Source organism: Anastrepha obliqua, chromosome 1 (assembly GCF_027943255.1).
Source record: "Anastrepha obliqua isolate idAnaObli1 chromosome 1, idAnaObli1_1.0, whole genome shotgun sequence".
In the NCBI taxonomy this organism is placed as follows: Eukaryota; Metazoa; Arthropoda; class Insecta; order Diptera; family Tephritidae; genus Anastrepha; species Anastrepha obliqua.
Genome location: NC_072892.1, coordinates 140694673 through 140715163, shown reverse-complemented (window position 1 = coordinate 140715163; position 20491 = coordinate 140694673). Strand labels below are relative to the sequence as shown.

Sequence of the window (20491 nt, the reverse complement as noted above, 5' to 3'; positions counted from 1 at the left end):
CTGCATTTGACCAACTCGTCTATGCATTTAAGGGCTCTACAAACTATGTTTTTACAGCTATTTGTGGATATGTACCATATGTATGTATGTGTGCGCGATAACTCGCAGTGAACAGCCTGCAGTTAAACACCAGAAAAACTTCTGGTTTACAACTAGAATTTTCTTACTGAAATAGAACTAGCCCGAAAAAGATCAGATTTGTACCAATTACGAAACGATTAATTCATGAATGACCACCACGACCACGCTTACAGGACAATATCCTTTACATGGAATTTTCCATAATCGAATTATAAAGTTGCTGCTCTATGCCCTCCTCGATAGCCTCACGAATTTCATCTTTGAGATTTTAAATCGACCCTGGGTTGTTGGCGTAGACCTTTTCTTTCACGTGGCGCCAAAGAAAAAAGTCACAAGGTGCTAAATCACAAGATCTCGGTGGCCAATTGTGATCACCTCTTCGAGAGATAACAAGGTCCGGAAACTTTTCCCGTGAAAGTAGCGCTTGAAAATAAACGATCTATGCCCTCCAATTCCGGCCATAAAAAATCGTTATCGCTATCTCTCGATAGCGCAATCCATTCACCTGTAACATCTGTTATAGGAAAACCCTTTATAATCTTTGTAATTTTATTTTTCCTTTTCAACAATACTTAGAATAAGTAAGACTAATATTCTTATCAATTCTAAGGCTGTTAAGTAAAAATGATAATGAAAATAATATTTTATTATACTTAATAAACGGTAATTTTTACGTGTTTATGAATTTATTTTATTTTTTAATTACCCTTTATAATCTCAAAGGAGAGGTTTTGTCCCTATTGGACTAGTATTTTTTTATCTAGTCTGATTTAGTATGAAGCTGGCATATTTCTCATCAAAATCTGACTATTGACATCTCGTAGGAAATCTGCTTGTCAAAAATACCACCTGCTTTTATGGACTAGCTGGGCCTGCGACTCATACAAGTTGTCAGGTAGTTTATATACTACAAGGATAGACTGTATTAAAATTAATAAGTTCAATTAAATATTATAATACAGGTGTCAAATGAAAATGAGTGTCTCTTGAGCTTAATTTCGAAAATATTTTTGAAAGCGGTTGCCACCTGTTTGAAAATTGAATTCAAGTAAAAAAATAAAGTACGTTAAATATTGTAATATAGGTGTCAAATGCAAATAGATTTTAGAAAGCTTAATTTCGAAGGTACTTATGAAGAGGGCTGCCACCTGTATGAAAAATTAAGTTCAAGTAAAAATAATAAAATAAGTTAAATATGAAAATGAGTTTAAGGGGGCTTAATTTCGAAAATACATTTGAAAATGATTGCCACCTGTTTAAAAAATTAAGTTCAAGTAAAAATAATGAAATAAGTTAAATATTATAATATAACACAGGTGTGAAATGAAAATAGGTGAATTTTAAGCCTAATTTCGGAAATACTTTTGAGGAGAGTTGCCACCTGTTTAAGAAACTAAGTTCAAGTAAAATGATAAGATAAGTTAAATATGAAAATTAGTTTAAGAGGGCTTAAATTCGAAAATACTTTTAGAAAGGGTTGCCACCAGTTTGAAAGAGTTGTTCATTCAATTAAATAAATACGTTAACTGAAATACTTCTAAATGGGTGCCAAAGGAAAGAGGTGGGAAAATTCTTTATTTTGAACGCATATTTTTGAATAAAGTTGCCACCGTTTAAAAAATTTAATACAATAAATAAAACAGCTAATAATAAATAATTAAAATAATTTAGCATGGGTGTCAAATGATAGAAATTTAAGAAGGATTATTTTATAAAATATTTTAGGTGATAGTTGCCACCCGTTTGAAAGAATTGTTCGTCAATTGAACAAATAAGGTAACTGAACTACTGCTAAATGGGTGTCAAACGAAAGAGGTATAAGGAAAGTTTAATTTGTAATATATCTTTGATTCAGGTTGCCACCTATTAAAAAACTTGATTCAGTAAAATAAGGATATTAATGAATACTATTCAGAGGTCTTCAAAATTACGCAAAGCTCTTCCCGCATATTGTATAAAAAATATTGGTAATGTGTAAAGAGCAATAATTAAGTCCCTCCATTTGTGGAACAACATCACGACGCGAGCCACAAATAGGAGGAGGAGCTCTGCCAACTCCTAACCGAAGTGTACGCGCCAATTATATTTTTATTTAATTATTAAGTTGTCATATTCCCTAACCTACATTCGACCAGTAATATATTACAAAATAAATATACAATCTTTTCTTCTATGCTTTGCTTAAATAGTTTTAGTAACCCACAAACTTCAGACTTTCCATCCATTCAGAAGTCATTTAGATGAGGCGTTATTTGAAAATGAAAAATGCTCCAGGACAGATTTCATAAAGTTGGGTTGGATTTAGAAATATTAGTTTGCGGAAAAAGAAATCCATTATTTTTGCGTAAAATTCAAAACCTTATTTAAAATATTTCGGGTTGTTCGATTTGGATCAAATATGCATCGTTGTGTTGCATTATTTGTTGCCATTTTAAAGGTATCTTCATTTGCCTCTCTCATGCCTCCTTGGTCCTTCCTCCTTATTGGCGAAAAACCCTTTTAATTGATTTTCACAATCTTCTCATGATATCAATTTCTTATGGCTCAAGAAGCTTTGCAATGAGAGAAAAAGCTAGCAAGCGCTTGGTGTCAGAATCGGACCATATATGGTGGATGTATTAAAACTTCCCAACCAAGCTCCCGAGTTTTTTATCGAGTCACTACAGACGTGTGTGGAATTTGCGTTGTCCTGTTGTAACACAACAACTCTTTTGTGGTTCTCTCTGAATTCCGAATGGTAGTCACACACCAACCCATTCGGCTACGGCGGCCAATAGACCAATAGACGACCTGATAAACCTATTTTTTTAGTTCATAGATGGATCGCAGTCACGATCGCAATCCGCTAAAGTGGGTAGCGTGTCGTTGCCATAACCCCTTCACAATAACCACGCACTGCACAAATTCTTAACCACATTAAAGACTACCTATCCTAATTTATACACCAGGTTTTCGTTCATGCTCTTGCACCTGCGCTAATCCTTCAACTACGTACCAACTATTTATGAGTGCGTCCACAATTGCCCTATTTAACGCTGCAATTGTGCACACTAATCCACTTGTAGACCGCAAGCGCCGTCAATGCGGTTTTTGTGTACTGCGTTGCAGCATGATAAACGCGCGGTCCCACACATACATATACAGCGGCGCACGCAAAATCCCTTTCATAGTTCAACACCTACACAGAGAAGTGTGCGCGCGCAGGTGTTACTGTTGCAATACCCAAATTTCTCTTAACTGGCTAATTAGTTGCATTGACAGTTAGTTGCATTGCGACTACGATTTGTGAATACTTCTGTGCGCACATTTGTAGATGTGTATGTATATATGTATAATACGCATGGCTGCGTATGTGCAGGTGTGTAGGTCTACAGCTGGACAGCAGGTTGTTGTACTTTGCATGGCTTTTGACGTAGAAAAGCTGCCGCATTATTGCGCTAATTTGTCGTTTAATGCGCCGCAGCGACTTTGAATGTGCGTATTTATAAATTTAATGCAGCAACGTGTGGCTTCCACTTTGGCTAAGTTAAGCCAAATGTACGGTGTTTTGACAGGAAATTAATATGGTTTTAAATTTTGATATCCTTTGTTGCTGTAAATCTAAAATTTGAGTCAATCGATTTATTCGCCAGGTATTATTTTAGAGGATAGCAGTTAGGATGTTAAGCACACGAATATCCGGATTGTTTGCCAAAAAATATAATAAATTCCATAGGACTGATCAAATCTAAAAAAAACGGGTTGCGTGAAAATCAGTTATGAAATAAATGATGTTTAGCCGTGTAAATATTGGGTGAAATAAAAAGTTCTTAACGCTTTTCACTTTTGGTTCTTAGACGAAGTTATCACCTGGGGGATTTAATGGCAAGATATTTTGGTCATTGCCGTCATTCTTTTGACAATTTCTTATATAGTTGTAGGTTTGAGTATAATAAGAACTAAACTTAAATAATTAAAAAAATAATAATTTAACAATTTTGATATTTACTGAATGTTGAAAACTTTGGTAAGGAGTTTTTAAAGTGAAATATCGCCGATTGTTTTTATAATTTTTTTTAGCTTAGAATATACTTTAAAAACATTTTTTTGGAAAAAAATAAAAATCTTAAAAATTAAAAAAAAAAATAATTTTCATTTATTTAAAATTTGTTGGAAAAATTTTTTTTAAATCTAATTTATTTTTGTAATTTTTCAAGAACACATTTTCTCTAATCCGAAAAATTTTTTGGAAAAAAAATTAAATAAAGAAAGATATAAAAATATTTGAAAGATATAAAAATACAAATTAAAAATAAATATGAAAAAAATTGGCAAAAACAATATTTTTTGGAAACAACTAAAAAGTCTTAAAAAGTAAAAATAACATTTTTAGAAAATAAAAATAAAAAAATTAAATATAAATTGATTTTAAATTTTTTGGAAGCAATAAAAAAAATTGTTTTGTTCAAAATTAAAAAAAAATGTATTTTTTATTTTATTTATATTAATGTTTCAAGAACACATTTTCTGTCTAAAAAATTTACTTAAGATAAAAATTTTTTGGAAAAAAAATTTAAATAAAACTTGTTTGGAAATAAATAAAAATACAATTGTTTTTGGAACAAATAAAAATCTTAAAAATTAAAAAAAAAATTAGAAAAAAATATATATATGTATAAATAAAAATTAAATTTAAATTTATTTATACAGATTTTTTTTTAAATAAAAAGCTTAAAAAAAATGTGGAAAAGAAATTTAAATTTATTTATAAATATATTATTATTTATTGTAATTTATTTATAAATTTAAAACTTTTTTGTTTTCTAAATGTTTCTTTTAATTTATTTATAAAATTAAAATTGTTTAGAAGAAATAAAACAATTGGTTTGCTCAAAATTTTTCAAAAAACTAATTTATTGTTTGTTTTAATATATTTATATTAATTTTGCAAGAATGCATTTTTTCTCTAAAAAATTTGCTTTTGGAAAAAAATGAATAAAAAATTTGTTTGCATAAAAATTTTTTGGGAAAAAAATTAAATAAAACTTTTTGTGGAAAGAAATAAAAATACAATTTTTTGGAAAAAATAATAATCTTAGAAATTAAAAAAAATATAAAAAAAATTGAAAAAAATATATAAAAAAATTTTAATTTTATAAATAAAAATTAAAAATTTTATAAATAAATTTAAACTTAAATTTTTTATTTTTTTCTAAATTTTTTTCAATTATTTATTTATAAAATTTAAATTTATTTTAAATTTATTTTAAATTTTTTGGAAGAAATAAAAAAAAATAATATTTTGTTCAAAATTTTTGAAAAAACTAATTTATTTTGGTAATTTTTCAGGAATACATTTTCTCTAATATAAAAAATTTTCTGGAAAAAAATTAAATAAAAATTTGGATAGAAATAAAAATGCGAATTACAAATATAAAAATTTGTTTGTTCAACATTGAAAAACAAAAAAAACAAATATATTTTTTGTTTTATTTATATTAATTTTGCAAGATATAATTTTCCCTCTAAAAAATTTACTTTTGGAAAAAAATCAATTAAACCTGTTTTTGGATAAACAGTTTTTGGAAAGAAATTAAAATACATTTTTTCTTGGAAAAAATAAAAATCTTAAAACTTAAAAATTAAAAAAACAAAATCTAGAAAAAAATGAAAATTTAAATTTAAATTTTATAAATAAATTTAAACTTAAATTTTTTATTCTTTTTCTAAATTTTTGTGAATTATTCATTTATAAAATTTAAATTTATTTTAAATTTGTATGTATATTTTAAAATTGTATGTATGGAAATGAAAAAAAAATATTGTTCAAAATTTTTGAAAAAACTAATTTATTGTTGTATTTTTGCAAAAACACATTTTCTCTAAAATTAAAAAATTTTTGGAAAAAAAGTAAATAAAAATTTGGATAGAAGTAAAAATGCAAATTAAAAATAAAAATGAAAAATAAATTCCAAAAACATTTCTTTTTTTGGAAAAAACTAAAAATAGTAAAAATTAAAAATAAAATTAAAAAAAAAAAATAATAAAAAAAAATTAAAAATTTAAATTTAAATATATTTTAAAAATAAAAAATTTAAAAGAAATAATAATAAAATAAATTTAAATAATTAAATTTTTTATTTTAAATTTATTTTAATTTTTTTTTGGAAGGAATAAAAAATTTTGTTTGTCAAAATTTGTGAAAAAACAAATTTGTTTATTATTTTATTTATACTAATTTTTCAACAGTAAATTTTCTCTCTAAAAAATTTACTTTTAGAAAAAAAATTAAATAAATAAAAATTTTTTTTGATAAACATTTTTTGCGAAAAAAAAATTAAATAAAATTAAACAATTTTTGGAAAGAAATGAAAATAGAACTTTTTTGGAAAAAATAAAAAAAATGCTGCTTTTGAGAAAAAAAAAACAAAATTTAATTGTTTTGTTCAAAATTTTTAAAATTAATCAAAAGCATTTTCTTACTTTTTTTTGTTAATAGCTGAGGATATGGTTTAAGAGAGTAGCTGCAAATACTATAATGGGATTTCCATAATTGTTCGAGTTATCTTGAAATACGCACAGCAACTCAGTGAAATTTTCTGCTCTAGCGAGGTCGTTTGAAAAGTTCGTGCGAAATCAAGGAGATGGCATTACTTGCGCGTATTGAAGTTACTTTTGGCTTGTAACATCTCTTGGAAGACCGCGCACCAAGCTGCAGCCAGATAGGTGTATTTCTTTGTGTTTGGCATTCGTTTGAATCGAGTGATTTTCAAAAAATGGAAAGTGCGACAATGCACCTGGCCATATGTCAGCAGTTGGGGCTCCAACTCGTTTCACTTGTCCTTTCTATTCTCTACTGTACTGTTCGTTCCCCAATTTGAAGAAATGGCTGGTGTGCGTGGGATTTGACTCAGACGTGGAGGTGATGGCAGACAAATCCCATTATTCCGAAGGGATCAACAAACAAGAACAGAGATGAGTGCAAGGTATAAGCATAAAAGCAGACTATGTCGAAAAATAAAAAAGTTTTAGTGAAACAATTAAGTAGGTTTTATTTTTGCACGGACGTCTCAAACGATCCTCCTACATACGCAGGGCCACCAGAATGCAAACGGGTGACCAGCTGATTTGCTTTCGTAAAAAGAGCGGTTACAGCGGTTTGTTTCTAACAGAGGTCGGCAAACCTAAAAGTGTATTGGCAATATAGGAAAAATCCATCCTACTTCGTAGCCGTCTGCACAAAGGCTGATTAGAAGAGCATAAGAAACATGTGAAACGAGCGGACACAATTAAGTTTCCTTCCGCTACGACGTAGTAGCCAAAGTTAATCTCACAATTTTGCTGGCGTGCGTCTTGATGCTATTCCACAAATGGAGGCACTTTCAGTTTTAAGCCGACTCTGAACGGCAAACGGTTTTTTATGAGGAGCTTTTTCATGGTAGAAATACATTGCCTGCCGAGGGACCGGCGGAATTTTCGGGATTTGTCATCTCTTATCAATCATATGAAAATGAAGATAAAACATGTCGTTTTAATACAAAAAAGCAAGACTGAAAAGCATGTTGCGTTTACAACACTTTATGGTAAAAATCAACTGATCTTTGCGTGGTCAATCTTCATATTTTGAATATCTGAAATATTTAAATTCGATTGGTATCAAATAATATTGAAATAATATTCAGAACCCTCACTTCAGGTACGCATAGAAATAATAAAATTAAGTTCTTAAGTACACCGGTTTTGTACCGGTTTGTCGGAACACTCCTCCATTTTAAAATTTTTACATCGAGATTTTTTCGACATACCTTAAGTAACTTAATCAGATCTGTACAGGCTAAACCATTATTACCTATTCTCTTTTGTTTGGTTACTAGTGAAATAATTTTCATTTTAAATGAAAAAGTTATGTATTTAAAACTCATTTATGCATTTATTATAGGGTAGGAGAGCTTCTCAAAAAATACGGATGCAGTTTTGTCGAGTTAAGATCGCGGGATTGTATTAGAGCTATCCCGAAAATTTTGGGATACCGGTATATCAACAGCGATATCCCGAAAATCTCGGGATTTAAAAAACGAATAAATTTGTACCACTATCGTACATTTTAAAAATACCATTAAAATATATTAAATTCAATTAAATTTACAATTTTTAAGTAAAATTCATTTTATGTTTATACTCTCAATGTTCCTCATTTCTTTCTTTGAACAGAGCTTATCTGCGCGATGTTATCGAAACTGCCAATATCTTCATTAAAATGATGGAAAAATTCTGCAAGGACACAGTACTGTTGCAGGAGAAGAAGCGCACTAAGAATCGCGGTCACAAGCCAAAAGCAAATAAAAAACCCGAACCTAAACCACAACTCACTGAGGTAAGTAGAGGCGGAAAAAAGCAAGCCGCGGGCATTGCAGGTCAACTGAAAATTAATTTACAGTAAAGCATAAACTACCAACGAGCGGCAAATGCACTGCAAAACTATTAAAGTTAATTATGTCTTTGCAACTCGGCGTAAAAAAATATTTCAATTTTTTTTTGTAGTCCTTTTGAAAGGCAACATCATACAATTAGCTTGATTTTGTTTTTTTTTTCTTTATTTTCCACGTAACTGCAATAAATTCTCAATGCAGACAATTTACGCCACATCCCCTCGTACACTCTCCATCCGTCGCCATTTTATTGACGAAAAGTCGTAAGCCTTTTGCAAAATTTATAACGAGACATCAAGTTTAATTGAGTGAAAATAAAGCAAACTCAGCGACAATTGCTTAACTGGCTGGTCGAGAGCGGCGAACTTCATTGCGCGCACGCAAGTGTGCCTACTTATCTGCACACATACATACATATACTCGTATATATGTATCTACATAGGCGTGCGCGCAATCAATGTGAGCGGTGCTCTTGGGGGTTCAAAGCCTCCCAAATATGAGTTTGGAGAAGAAGAGATCCATTATTTTCTCGGTAGATGACCGCAGTGGTCGATGGATGCAAGGATCGTTGATGGAAGGATGCCACTCTTCATCGTAATAAGAAGCAACAGGAAATAAAATTTACCAGCATTGGCTAAACAAAAATTGGCTTCTAAAAAATAATGACAAAATTAAATTTAAAAAATTATGCAGTAATGCTGGAAAGAAAGTTGAAATTAATGAAACAAATGGTCGTCGTAGTCGAATAGACTAGTGCCTGGGTACCATTCACAAGTCGCAGGGTTCTAAGCCTCAAATCTGCTACGAAAAAGCCGAGTGTATTTTTGCCATGAGAAAATTCCTTATAAAAACCATCTGCATCAAACTATTGGGCCTTCCAATTGTGGAAAAACACCAGAAGGGAAAAATCAAACAAATAGGAGGAGAACAAATAGGAGAGAAGCTCGGCCATACACCCAACAAACGGTGTGTATTTAAAAACAATTTCTTGAACACTAAGCATTGAAGCTCGTCAAGGTATACCAATGTTATGAAATATTCCTTGGCTTTCAAACACTTTCTACCGATAATACCTCGAGTCTTGTCGATAATGCTGTGGTAAATAAAAAAAAGTGCGTATAGCGTAGTACACAGAAGAGAAGTGAAACTTTCAAGGCAGACAAAGAAAGAGGGAGAGACCCGAGAGAGAATGAGAGAGAGAGAGAGAAAGAATATATATCTCAATAAATTCACAACATTTGCAGAGAATACAAATAGACCAAATTTACAAAAAACGGAAAAAGGTCGACCGGTGTAGGTAAACGCCATACACAAGCCGTGGCAACAACGCGCACTACTCCGAGCATTTAACACCCGCACAAACGCAGCGATTCCAGGACCGCAGCAACAGCACAAATTACCGCAAGGCAATAAAAATAAATCCGACGCCGGAATGGATAACACTTTATAGTACGCACAAGCACTAGCCAGGAAACGGAAATAAGCGCCAAAAAGTAGGCACCAAAAAATTGGGACCAATAAACGCCCCAAAGAGTAGGCACCAAGGAAATATAACGCCAAAAAGTAGGCACCAAAAATATATTTCCTAAAAGTTTGCACCAACAAACAAGCGCCAAAAAGTAGGCAGCGTTATTTCTCACTAGGAATTAGCAACCACAAGGAAAAACTCGGGAAAAATAACCTTAAGTGTATCTAAGATATATATAAAGTATAGCTCTCTCTCTCCTTTTCCGCTACGTTATATCTTTCTTCTCTCTCGCGGAACAAAAATGCCCAACACGTTGCATGGCCTTGAAATTTTACGCTCCATTCTCGCTCGTCCATCGACGCGTAAGAAGTTTCACTTCAAAAATGAATTACTTTTCATGCTGATCACTTAGAAGGAGATTTTGAGGAAGTTGCAAATGTAATTAAGTCCTTGGTAAAAATAGTAAAAATAAAATAATTTGCAATATGAAGACCAAGGAGTTCTTCAATGTTTTGTACAAAGTTTGAAACTTTGACTACTTGGTTTTTGTTGTAGTCTAAGCTATATTTTTTATAAAAAAAATAGTCGTGTGGTTATAATTTTGCAATGGGGTAAAAGTGAGTAAAACTCGGCGACTAATAATGGCGAGGTTTATTAATAATTAAATAATTTACTAACTATTCTCGCAACTATTCCCATACCAACTTACAAGAATCAAGGAAAAAGTCTATGAAAATGGAAAACTATTTGAAGATACACTGAAATTTGATTAGTTCAACCGGACTGCCGCTTAATTTCTTTAAAGTACCTGAAATCACTTTGTGACTCCGAACTCCACTTTCATAGTGATCTACTATACATCCTTAATGTATGTAGTAATCTATTTTTCACTTACATAAGCATCTCATTATATTTTGTATGTTTTGAATTGACTCAAAGCGAATCTATTAAAGGTGTATCGGTAAATCACAGATTGAAACAAGTCGAATTCTTTTCTACTTCGCCAATACTTTGCCCTGTCAATCAAACGCCCAAAAAATTATTGTTGGTCTAGTGCCACCTCTTTTAGTGAATGTACTTTGAATTGACTTACTATATGTTAAAAAATTTTCATTTCCAATAAATTACTCGATCTGAACAGCTTGATTTGCCGTTAATTATTTTTACTCTTATTTTTACAAAAACTTTTTTTTTATGCTAACATTTTCCTCGTCCACCTCAATCAAGTGAATCAAAAATTATCATTTGCGCAGGCAAAGTAGGCTTTAATATGCAACTACCATCGAAAGAAGAAGAGTTTTTTTAGCAATCAGTTTTTTTAGAATTTAATTAAATTATACTTTGGAACAATTTGGTGGTCATTGCCCGGTAACATAGCGATTCGAACTCTGAATGGAAGACCTAAACCCATATAGTAAAACCTCAAAATCGTTTTGCATTTTTTGGACAAATTTCTTTGCTTTATATTTTCTGTGGACTTACAGATTCTTTGTACAAAGATTTTGTCTGGTCCCTCAGAAAATTGCCCTAGTGAGATTTAATGACAAATAATTTTTTTCTGGAACATTCTAGCGCATAAGAAACGTAGAAGTCACTCAACTGAATCGTATTCATCGACACGGCAAACTTGCGCCCCATAAAACATGATCCACCTTGAGCACGCACTATAATTTTTCAGTTTATATGAAACGTAGATTTAGGAGAGTTTTTATGTAAGCAGCATGGCCAGATATGTATTTATATTCTTGAACAAACTCGATATTCTCGTCGCCAGACTTCCAATTATAAGAAGAAGGAATTCTGCTACACCTTTTAAACGCCATGCTTTTAGACTTAGTCAAATTTACTTTAAGATCCCATTGAATGCTATAATCGCAGATTGCATCGATCATATGCTGCAATTCGGTGGCTCGGCAAAAAGCACTGAGTCATCGGCGTACATTAACAGTTCGATATGAAGATTTGCGACTTTAGCTCCACCAAGGAGGAAATCGTTTGGGGGGTTCCGGTGGTCTAGAGCTCGAAAATTTAGGTTATCTTCAGAAATTTTTTTTAAAATAGAAAAATGAGAAACCATATTTAAATTTTTTTTTAGACTTTTTATTTAAATAAAAATGAAAAAAAAAAAAATTGTTTTTAGTTTTAATATTTTAAAAAATGGCGCTGAAGTTGACCCTCCCGAAAAATTGGACCTGGACGGTGTTGCCCATTTTGGCATCTATTTATCTGACATACAAAGACTAAAAAAATATCCCGTACTAAGAACAAAAAAAAAAATTTACAAAATGTCGCGGTTTTGAATTTGACACTCTGAAATTCGCGCTTTTTTCAGTTTTTTAATAAAAAAGAAATACGTAATAATTGAAATAATAATATGATTCTATTACGGGCGATAGCTATTGATGTTGAGAACATTTTAAAATTTTAGCCAATTCGATTAAATAGTTTTTTTTTTTTATTTTTGACAAGACCAGACCGAAAAAAGTCGTTTCAGATAATTGAGTTTAAAGTTTTGAGATTGGCCGCGTGTCGAATCTGACTCTACCTGCTAGAACGGCTGTGAAATCGAAAATACTGGGAATATCCTTTCAAAAATTTGACAGTATATTCTTAAATGTCTATATTTTCGAAATATCAAAAAAATTCTAGACCACCGGGGGACCCCCTAAATCATTTAAATACAGAGGGAACAACAGGAACAAGCCCGAGCTTAGGAGGAGCCAAATATGACTGGAATGTCTTCGTATAACAGTTTTAATATTTCTATCAGATGGGCCGAGAAGCCCAAAGATGCCAGTTTATAAAAAAGCATATCTCGCGAGAGAGTTCGAATGCACAGGAAAAGTCAACAAAAAGTGCAAAAGTTTTGTGCTACGCCTTGAAGTTTAAATGCACTATTGAAGGCAGGTTAAACAGATTATCTGTTGTGGAGTATTTTAAAGATATTAAAAAAGTCTTGAGGTTTTCTAGGTTGGGTTTGTACGGAGGTCCATTCGAAAGAGAACTTTTTGGTTGAAATTTTGACATTTTTCTTAAATGTGTTCTATGTTGATTGGGGATCTATTGCGGCATCTACATATATTGGAAAGGGTTTTATTTATTAAATGTTGGTTTGTCAAAGTGCTGTGTCCTAATTTTGGTCGTGCAAATCTAACTGGGTCCTTTCTTGTTAGTTCAGAGTTGTGGTCGATTTGGGAGATTGCGTTCACAGTTAATTTTTGTGGGCTTATTTTTTTCTACCAAGTGGTAGGTTTGTCGTATGCACGATTTTGTTTAGGTGTAAAAAGTGTCGAGTTGTAGCTTTGTATGACGCTGACTAAGTGATTATTGGACATAATAAAGGGGCGTCTCAATGCCTCCTTTGCTGTTAGATCGGTTAGTTCGTGGTCTCTAATTTGTACGTGGCTTAGCACCCAGATAAGTTTTATTTTGTTTTTATTTTTTATAAGTAAATTTCTTATGCCATCTTCATAAATGTTATTATTAGTTTGAGGCTTTTTATAGTATCGAATGATGTTGGTGAGTCTGTGACGATTGCAAATTTGTCTCGACTGTAGCTGGCAAATTTTATGGCTTCATAGATGGCTATAATTTCTGGCGTGAAATTCGAGACCTAGGCTGGTAACTGTTCTGCAATAATTGTTTCATCATTGCAGATTACACCGAAACTGGTACAATTTTCTATTTTGGAGCCTTCTGTGTAGATGAATTTGAACATTCTCTGCCTATTTGGGAGTGTAAAGAAGGGTTTATTGTAAATTGGTATCTGGTGATTTTTCATTTTTGATATGAAAAAAGCAAGGTAGGGATGTGTCTACAGAGGTTGGAGGGAGCTGCCAACTGGGAAATTTAGGAGGGGATATTTGCTTGTTATTTATTGAGATACCTAATGATAGGCATAGCCAATAATTCTATTTATTATTGAAGGGCTGTAAGGGCGGCCGCCGTAGCCGAATGGGTTGGTGCGTGATCACCATTCGGAATTCACTGAGAGGTCGTTGGTTCGAATCTCGGTGAAAGCAAAATTAATAAAAACATTTTTCTAATAGCGGTCGCCCCTCGGCAGGCAATGGCAAACCTCCGAGTGTATTTTTGCCGTGAAAAAACTCCTCATAGAAATATCTGCCGTCCGGAGTCGGCTTGAAACTGTAGGCCCCTCTATTTGTGGAACAACATCAAGACGCACACCACAAATAGGAGGAGGAGCTCGGCCAAACACCTAACAGAAGTGTACGCGCCAATTATTTATTTTTTTTTTTTAATTGAAGGACTGTTTTTGAGTTTTTTAGATCTTTAGTGGGTTGATGAATTTCAATTCCAAATATTGATCCACATTGTTTTACGGCCAAGTGATTTATAGGTGTAGTGCAGTAGGCGCCAATTGAAGCTCTTTTGGCCGCATTTAAAATGATTTTTAATTTGTTTTGTATTGATTTTGGAGAATATCCAAAGATATCATGCCAATAGTTAATTTTGGAAACAATTAAGGCTTTGTGCTCCGATCTTAATTTTATTTGTTTTTGTTAATATTTAAAGAATTTTATACTAAAACCCCTCCCGGAACCAAATCCAGGTTGCGCGCCTGCTACATATAAGTACATATGTATGCTCGTGTTGAAAGTTGCGTCTGAATATCGGCGAGTTTTTGTTGGCTTTGTTGTTTTAAATTGCGCATCACCAGCTTTAGGCTCATTCAAATTTTAATAGAGACATCGCTGCGACCAAGTCCGCCATACACATCGGCTGTATGCTCTATATAAATTGCATCTGAATGTATATATTTATTATACTTACACACACACACACACACACACACACATAATATTTCAGTACTTTCCTTCACATAAAAAAATATATTTAATACTTACATTTATTTATCACCAGCGCAATGACTCGCAATAATGGCTTTCCCCAATGCCGCCTTCGCGCTTCTGACCGCTCAGCTGATGGATTGATTGCCACGCTGTGCAGCCATTGCGCGGATTTAAAAACTATCGCCAGTATTTTCCTCTTAGCCCCTCTGGCTACCTTATATATATATATGTATGTATGTCGGTATTTGCTTGCCCTGTCATTTGCCCTCTGGCCTTCTGCGCTCTCTTATTGTCCCGCACTCTGTTGCCTATCCAATCAGAAGAGGCATTCCATTTTACCACTTTTCTTCGGTCACTTCACTACATTTCATTTGCCCTTTCGCATTTTATTCACTATCGTTGGCAGCTGTGTCCTTTCGCACTGCATTCACATGCGTTTCCATGTCGATGTTACCCACCCGCCCGCTCGCCTAGCGTGTGTTCTGCGTTGTGTCAACTGTTGGCTGCGTTTCGTTTACCTCTTGTCGCGTTGACTGGACTGGGCTTTATTTATTTTATTGATAAATTTAAATATTAACTGTAATAATAGTTGGCCATTTAGTGCAGTGGTGGCGACAGTCCGGACAAATAAACACGTCTGGGGTTGATGTGAAATGGGCGGTGGCTGTCGGTCCCCCGGCAGGCTGAGTGCATTTTCGCAATAAAAATGTTTCGCTCAAAAGCCAGCTACGATTTTAAAGTGGTGTCAAGCTGCCATAAAACTTCGGACTTCTCCTCCAATTCCTGATGGGCAGCTACATGTTTTTCTATAATTACAGACCTTGCACTTTCGTGTATCCTCCGATAGTTGTTGCAGATATTTACAAAACGCCATGTTTTGGAAAAGACCCTTGAGCTTGACAAAAAAAAAAAGGTGTCTCCTTAAAGCCTAATTCAGCAGCACGAAAAAGATTTGCCTATATTCCACGATGCTTGAGTTTGGTATCTCCGCATAGCTAATACGGCTGTGACGGCAAGATTGGGGGAGACGTATCCGAGCCATTTGATACCAAACTAGGTTTCAGACAGGGTGATTCGCTGCCGTGTGATTTCTTTAACTTGATGCTAGAAAAGATTGGTTAAGACTTTTTTGTGTTGCTTTTTGTAGAAGAGCTATACTTATCTATTGAGTGCCATGTAGGTCCCTTATTGGGTGCTTTGGATAGGCACCCGCATATTGCGTAGGATTGGGACCGTGTCTTATGGTCGCCTGTTGGCGAAAGTAACCAGAAATCGCGTGGTCCACTCCTTATGGCTCTTAAGACCAGAGTTGGTTTCAAGGTGGCTCCATTTCATTGCAATGATTGCACATAACCCAAGTAGAGTTCGGATGGAGGCTTCTCTGACTAACGCCGCAGCAGATATAACCTCAAGGGATTGCACTCAATGTCAGCCTTAATCAGATGTATGCAAATCCAAACCCCTGCCAGGTGTTGCTCCAGTGGCGAACGACTAGAGCTTAGGACGAACATTGCCAAAATGGGTGGTTGCAGTTTTACTGGACACCTTTATATGGCACGTAGATACACCGCCAATTGTCGCAGCGGTGCACACTGTTCTCGATGCCAGTGGACAATCGGGTGCCTTCCGTTAGCTTCGGTAGGAAATATGATGTTTTGATCCCAGATAGAGATCAATGGGATATCAGCACACTTTCTATACCGACGGATCCATAACCACTGATTGTAGCGGATCTGGATGGTACTTAGACGAAAACACTAAGTACTCCTATGTCACAAGGCAGATACGACAAAACTGAACAGTGTTGTAAAACACAACAAAGTTAGTCTTATTTGGGCGCCTGGGCATTGTGGTATTACAGGGAACTGGTTAGCTGATGAACTGACTAATGAAGACCATGAAGTATACCACTAGGGCCTAAACCCTTTCTAGGTGTCAATTCCGCATCGATTCAACTATGGATTGACGACTTCATGAGGTCTACCCATAGAAGACGTAGGTCTGGGATCCAAGAGATTTTTGGAAGAGTGACCTTAAACTAATTTTTGCGTCTTACCATCTACATTTTATCTTTCCTATCTCTATTCTTTCTACTAAAATCTATTCGGGTGTAGTACAATGGTCTCCTGACGAACTTGTCCAACGCCCCACAAGTCTAATCTAATGCCACGTAGCCTTACCTTTCTAAAACTAGAGCTCGATTTTATTTAATAACTGATGTGCTAAAAAAAATTGATTAGCGTGCCTCTGTAGCGCTATCCGAAAACCGTTAATAATGAGCTCATAAGGCCACCGCTTCAAAAGTTGAGCAAAACAGTAACACGTTCAGGATACTTCGGCTATTCTACGGTTGCGCGCCGGTTCATTAAGATTCTAATATGGACATTTTGCTTACTAACTTAACAGAAATTATGATTTTTTAGGAATATCTGACAGTTTCCTGTTTCAATTTCGATAACTACGCCACTCACACAAGCTGTGTCATTGTCTCTGTCTCGTAAAGCTTTTTTTCTGTGAGTCACTCATTTCCTCGTCGCTAGTAAAACGCAGACTTATTAAAAAAAACACGCTTAAAGTACGAATCCAACTTTTGATCGACTTCGAACTTCCACTGTTACTTAAGGGAGGTCCCTACTGCCTAATATATAAAAATTTTCGAAAGACGCTCAAAGCCTTACGAGCTCCTTAGTTATAACTAAATTCTCCACTCCTTGTGTCCACTAACTAAGATCAGGGTCAATCATCAAAAGTCTGTCGGCTAAATCTAGAGAGACATGCTCTCAAACGTCACACAGTGGAGCGACGCATACAAGTTAGCCAGACAATTTATTTGATGTGTTTAAACTATAAAATGATTTAAAATGAGTAAAAAATTGTTCGGTGAAGGAGGTTTATTCCCATTCGCATATGTGTCAGAAGGTCAAGGTTGGATCGAAGGGGGAATCTGTACCGAAGCTTGCACCTCTGTATTCACTGACGGTTCCAAGATGGAATCGGCAGTCCGAGTAAAGGATTTCTCTAAATCAGCCGATTTATCTATCTCCTTTAAACTACAAAATACTGCTAGTGCTTTTCAAGCGGAAGTATTTGCGATCCTGCCGGCATGCAAAAGTGTTAGGGACGCGGGAGCGAGGGAGATATTAACATTTTCTCCGATAGTCAAGCTGCGATCAAGGCTCCGATGACGCCATGGTGCAGAACGAAGCTAGTAAACTCCTGTAAGGAGGAGATCAAATCTCTTGGGTCACTCATTTCCTCGTCGCTAGTAAAACGCAGACTTATTAAAAAAAACACGCTTAAAGTACGAATCCAACTTTTGATCGACTTCGAACTTCCACTGTTACTTAAGGGAGGTCCCTACTGCCTAATATATAAAAATTTTCGAAAGACGCTCAAAGCCTTACGAGCTCCTTAGTTATAACTAAATTCTCCACTCCTTGTGTCCATTAACTAAGATCAGGGTCAATCATCAAAAGTCTGTCGGCTAAATCTAGAGAGACGTGTTCTCAAACGTCACACAGTGGAGCGACGCATACAAGTTAGCCAGACAATTTATTTGATGTGTTTAAACTATAAAATGATTTAAAATGAGTAAAAAATTGTTCGGTGAAGGAGGTTTATTCCCATTCGCATATGTGTCGGAAGGTCAAGGTTGGATCGAAGGGGGAATCTGTACCGAAGCTTGCACCTCTGTATTCACTGACGGTTCCAAGATGGAATCGGCAGTCCGAGTAAAGGATTTCTCTAAATCAGCCGATTTATCTATCTCCTTTAAACTACAAAATACTGCTAGTGCTTTTCAAGCGGAAGTATTTGCGATCCTGCCGGCATGCAAAAGTGTTAGGGACGCGGGAGCGAGGGAGATATTAACATTTTCTCCGATAGTCAAGCTGCGATCAAGGCTCCGATGACGCCATGGTGCAGAACGAAGCTAGTAAACTCCTGTAAGGAGGAGATCAAATCTCTTGGGTCACTCATTTCCTCGTCGCTAGTAAAACGCAGACTTATTAAAAAAAACACGCTTAAAGTACGAATCCAACTTTTGATCGACTTCGAACTTCCACTGTTACTTAAGGGAGGTCCCTACTGCCTAATATATAAAAATTTTCGAAAGACGCTCAAAGCCTTACGAGCTCCTTAGTTATAACTAAATTCTCCACTCCTTGTGTCCATTAACCTTTTAGAGAAGGAGACTGTTGAGCATTTTCTCTGTAAATGTCCGGATTTGGCAGCTAGACGATTTATGTGACTGGATGCTCTTCTCTTCGATGGCCTGGGGCAGTGCGCTAACCTAACCTGAATCCTATCAATCTCCTCCATTATATCAACAGCTCTGGTTGGCTGTAGATATCTGCCTGTTGGAGGTCTCATAACAGTATCAAAACGGCGCACTGATGCAAACTCTAAGCTCTTCGTATATGAAAAGTTTGAGGTTAATAATATCAACACAGTTAGTGAGGTAAAAAAAAGCGGTGTCACGAGGTGTTACCTTTGAGAATGCCAACTTTGTATAATATTTTAAAATATTCACTGCCAAGTAAAAATCTATACATTCCGAATTTTTTCATGCAGTTTGCACAAAATATGTTACAATTTTGTGGCCTTTTATGAAATGCTTGAAGAAGACTTTTTAGAGAGACTTTTTTTTGCCATTCACGCGTAAATTTTAACCTGGCGTCCGTTTCGAAAAATAATTTTCGATCTCTCACTTCTGTTCGTAAGAGAAATTTCTAAGAAATAAGAGCTAAATCATAACTTTTTTAAGTGGTTTAAAAATTGGCTGGATTTTCATAATTTTTGTTTTACGTATTTTTGCATTTCATTGCAAAAGTAAATTTCTTTGGAAAAAAATTGCACAGGACCGTTGCAAAAAAAAAAAATTTAAAGAATTAGCTCCAGCTTTCTTAAAGTGCACTTTTTATGCGAAAACAACTGCTGAGACGTGACCAAGCACTTTTTTAATGAACGTGATTCTTTAGCCGCTTAAAACGGGACTTAATGATACTAAAGTTCAGTAGGCTGTAAAACTGCATACTAGAAATTTTACTAAAAATTCTGATTTAAAAGTTCAAAATATGAAAAATTGTTGAATTTTTCTAAATTTTATATAAAGTTCGAAAGTTTGATTTATATGGTTTTGGTTAAGCAAGGTTAAGCAATATAAAAACAACAAAAACATTTCAAATACAAAAAAATATATAAACATAAATAAATGTGAGAAAAATAAAAATAAGAATAAAAAATAAAATAAAAATATGAACATGAAAGAAAAAAAAATAAAAAAATTATAAAAATAAAAAATAAAAAAAAAAATAGAAAACAAAAAAAAAAAAATAAAAAAAAAAATAGAAAAAAAAAAAAAAATAAAATAAAAATAGAAAATAAAAATTAAAAAAAAAAATAATATGAAAAAGCATCATGCACTCAGTTATGCTCGCCACTGTACCAGGTTAAGCCCAAAACAAACAAGATTGAGCTAAAATAGAAACGACAGGAGCTTTGTTCTGATAACTTCGAGTTTATTTATTCAAAATAGTTCGCTATTGTGTATCGAGACCACACTGTTTTGCGCGACCAAAAGCTTTTCGAAAGAGTGTTTCAGGCCATTGACGGGAATGTCCTTCGGGATGTCGGACAAGCCTTTTGGCTGGCGAGTTGGAGAGATGAGAGTTAGAGAGAGGGGAGAGTTAGTGCGGTTGAATTTACATCCCTACCTGACT

The 20491-nt window shown here is 34.1% G+C and overlaps 1 protein-coding gene across 1 annotated transcript in view; it reads left to right on the top strand.

The window, feature by feature from the left end:
- LOC129236331 (protein timeless homolog) overlaps nucleotides 1-20491 on the top strand; it is a 153807-nt gene that overhangs the window by 113441 nt on the left and 19875 nt on the right. Inside the window, exon 8 of the mRNA XM_054870660.1 lies at nucleotides 8272-8434. Coding sequence (XP_054726635.1) covers nucleotides 8272-8434 — 163 coding nt within the window. The remainder of the gene's footprint in view (nucleotides 1-8271; nucleotides 8435-20491) is intronic.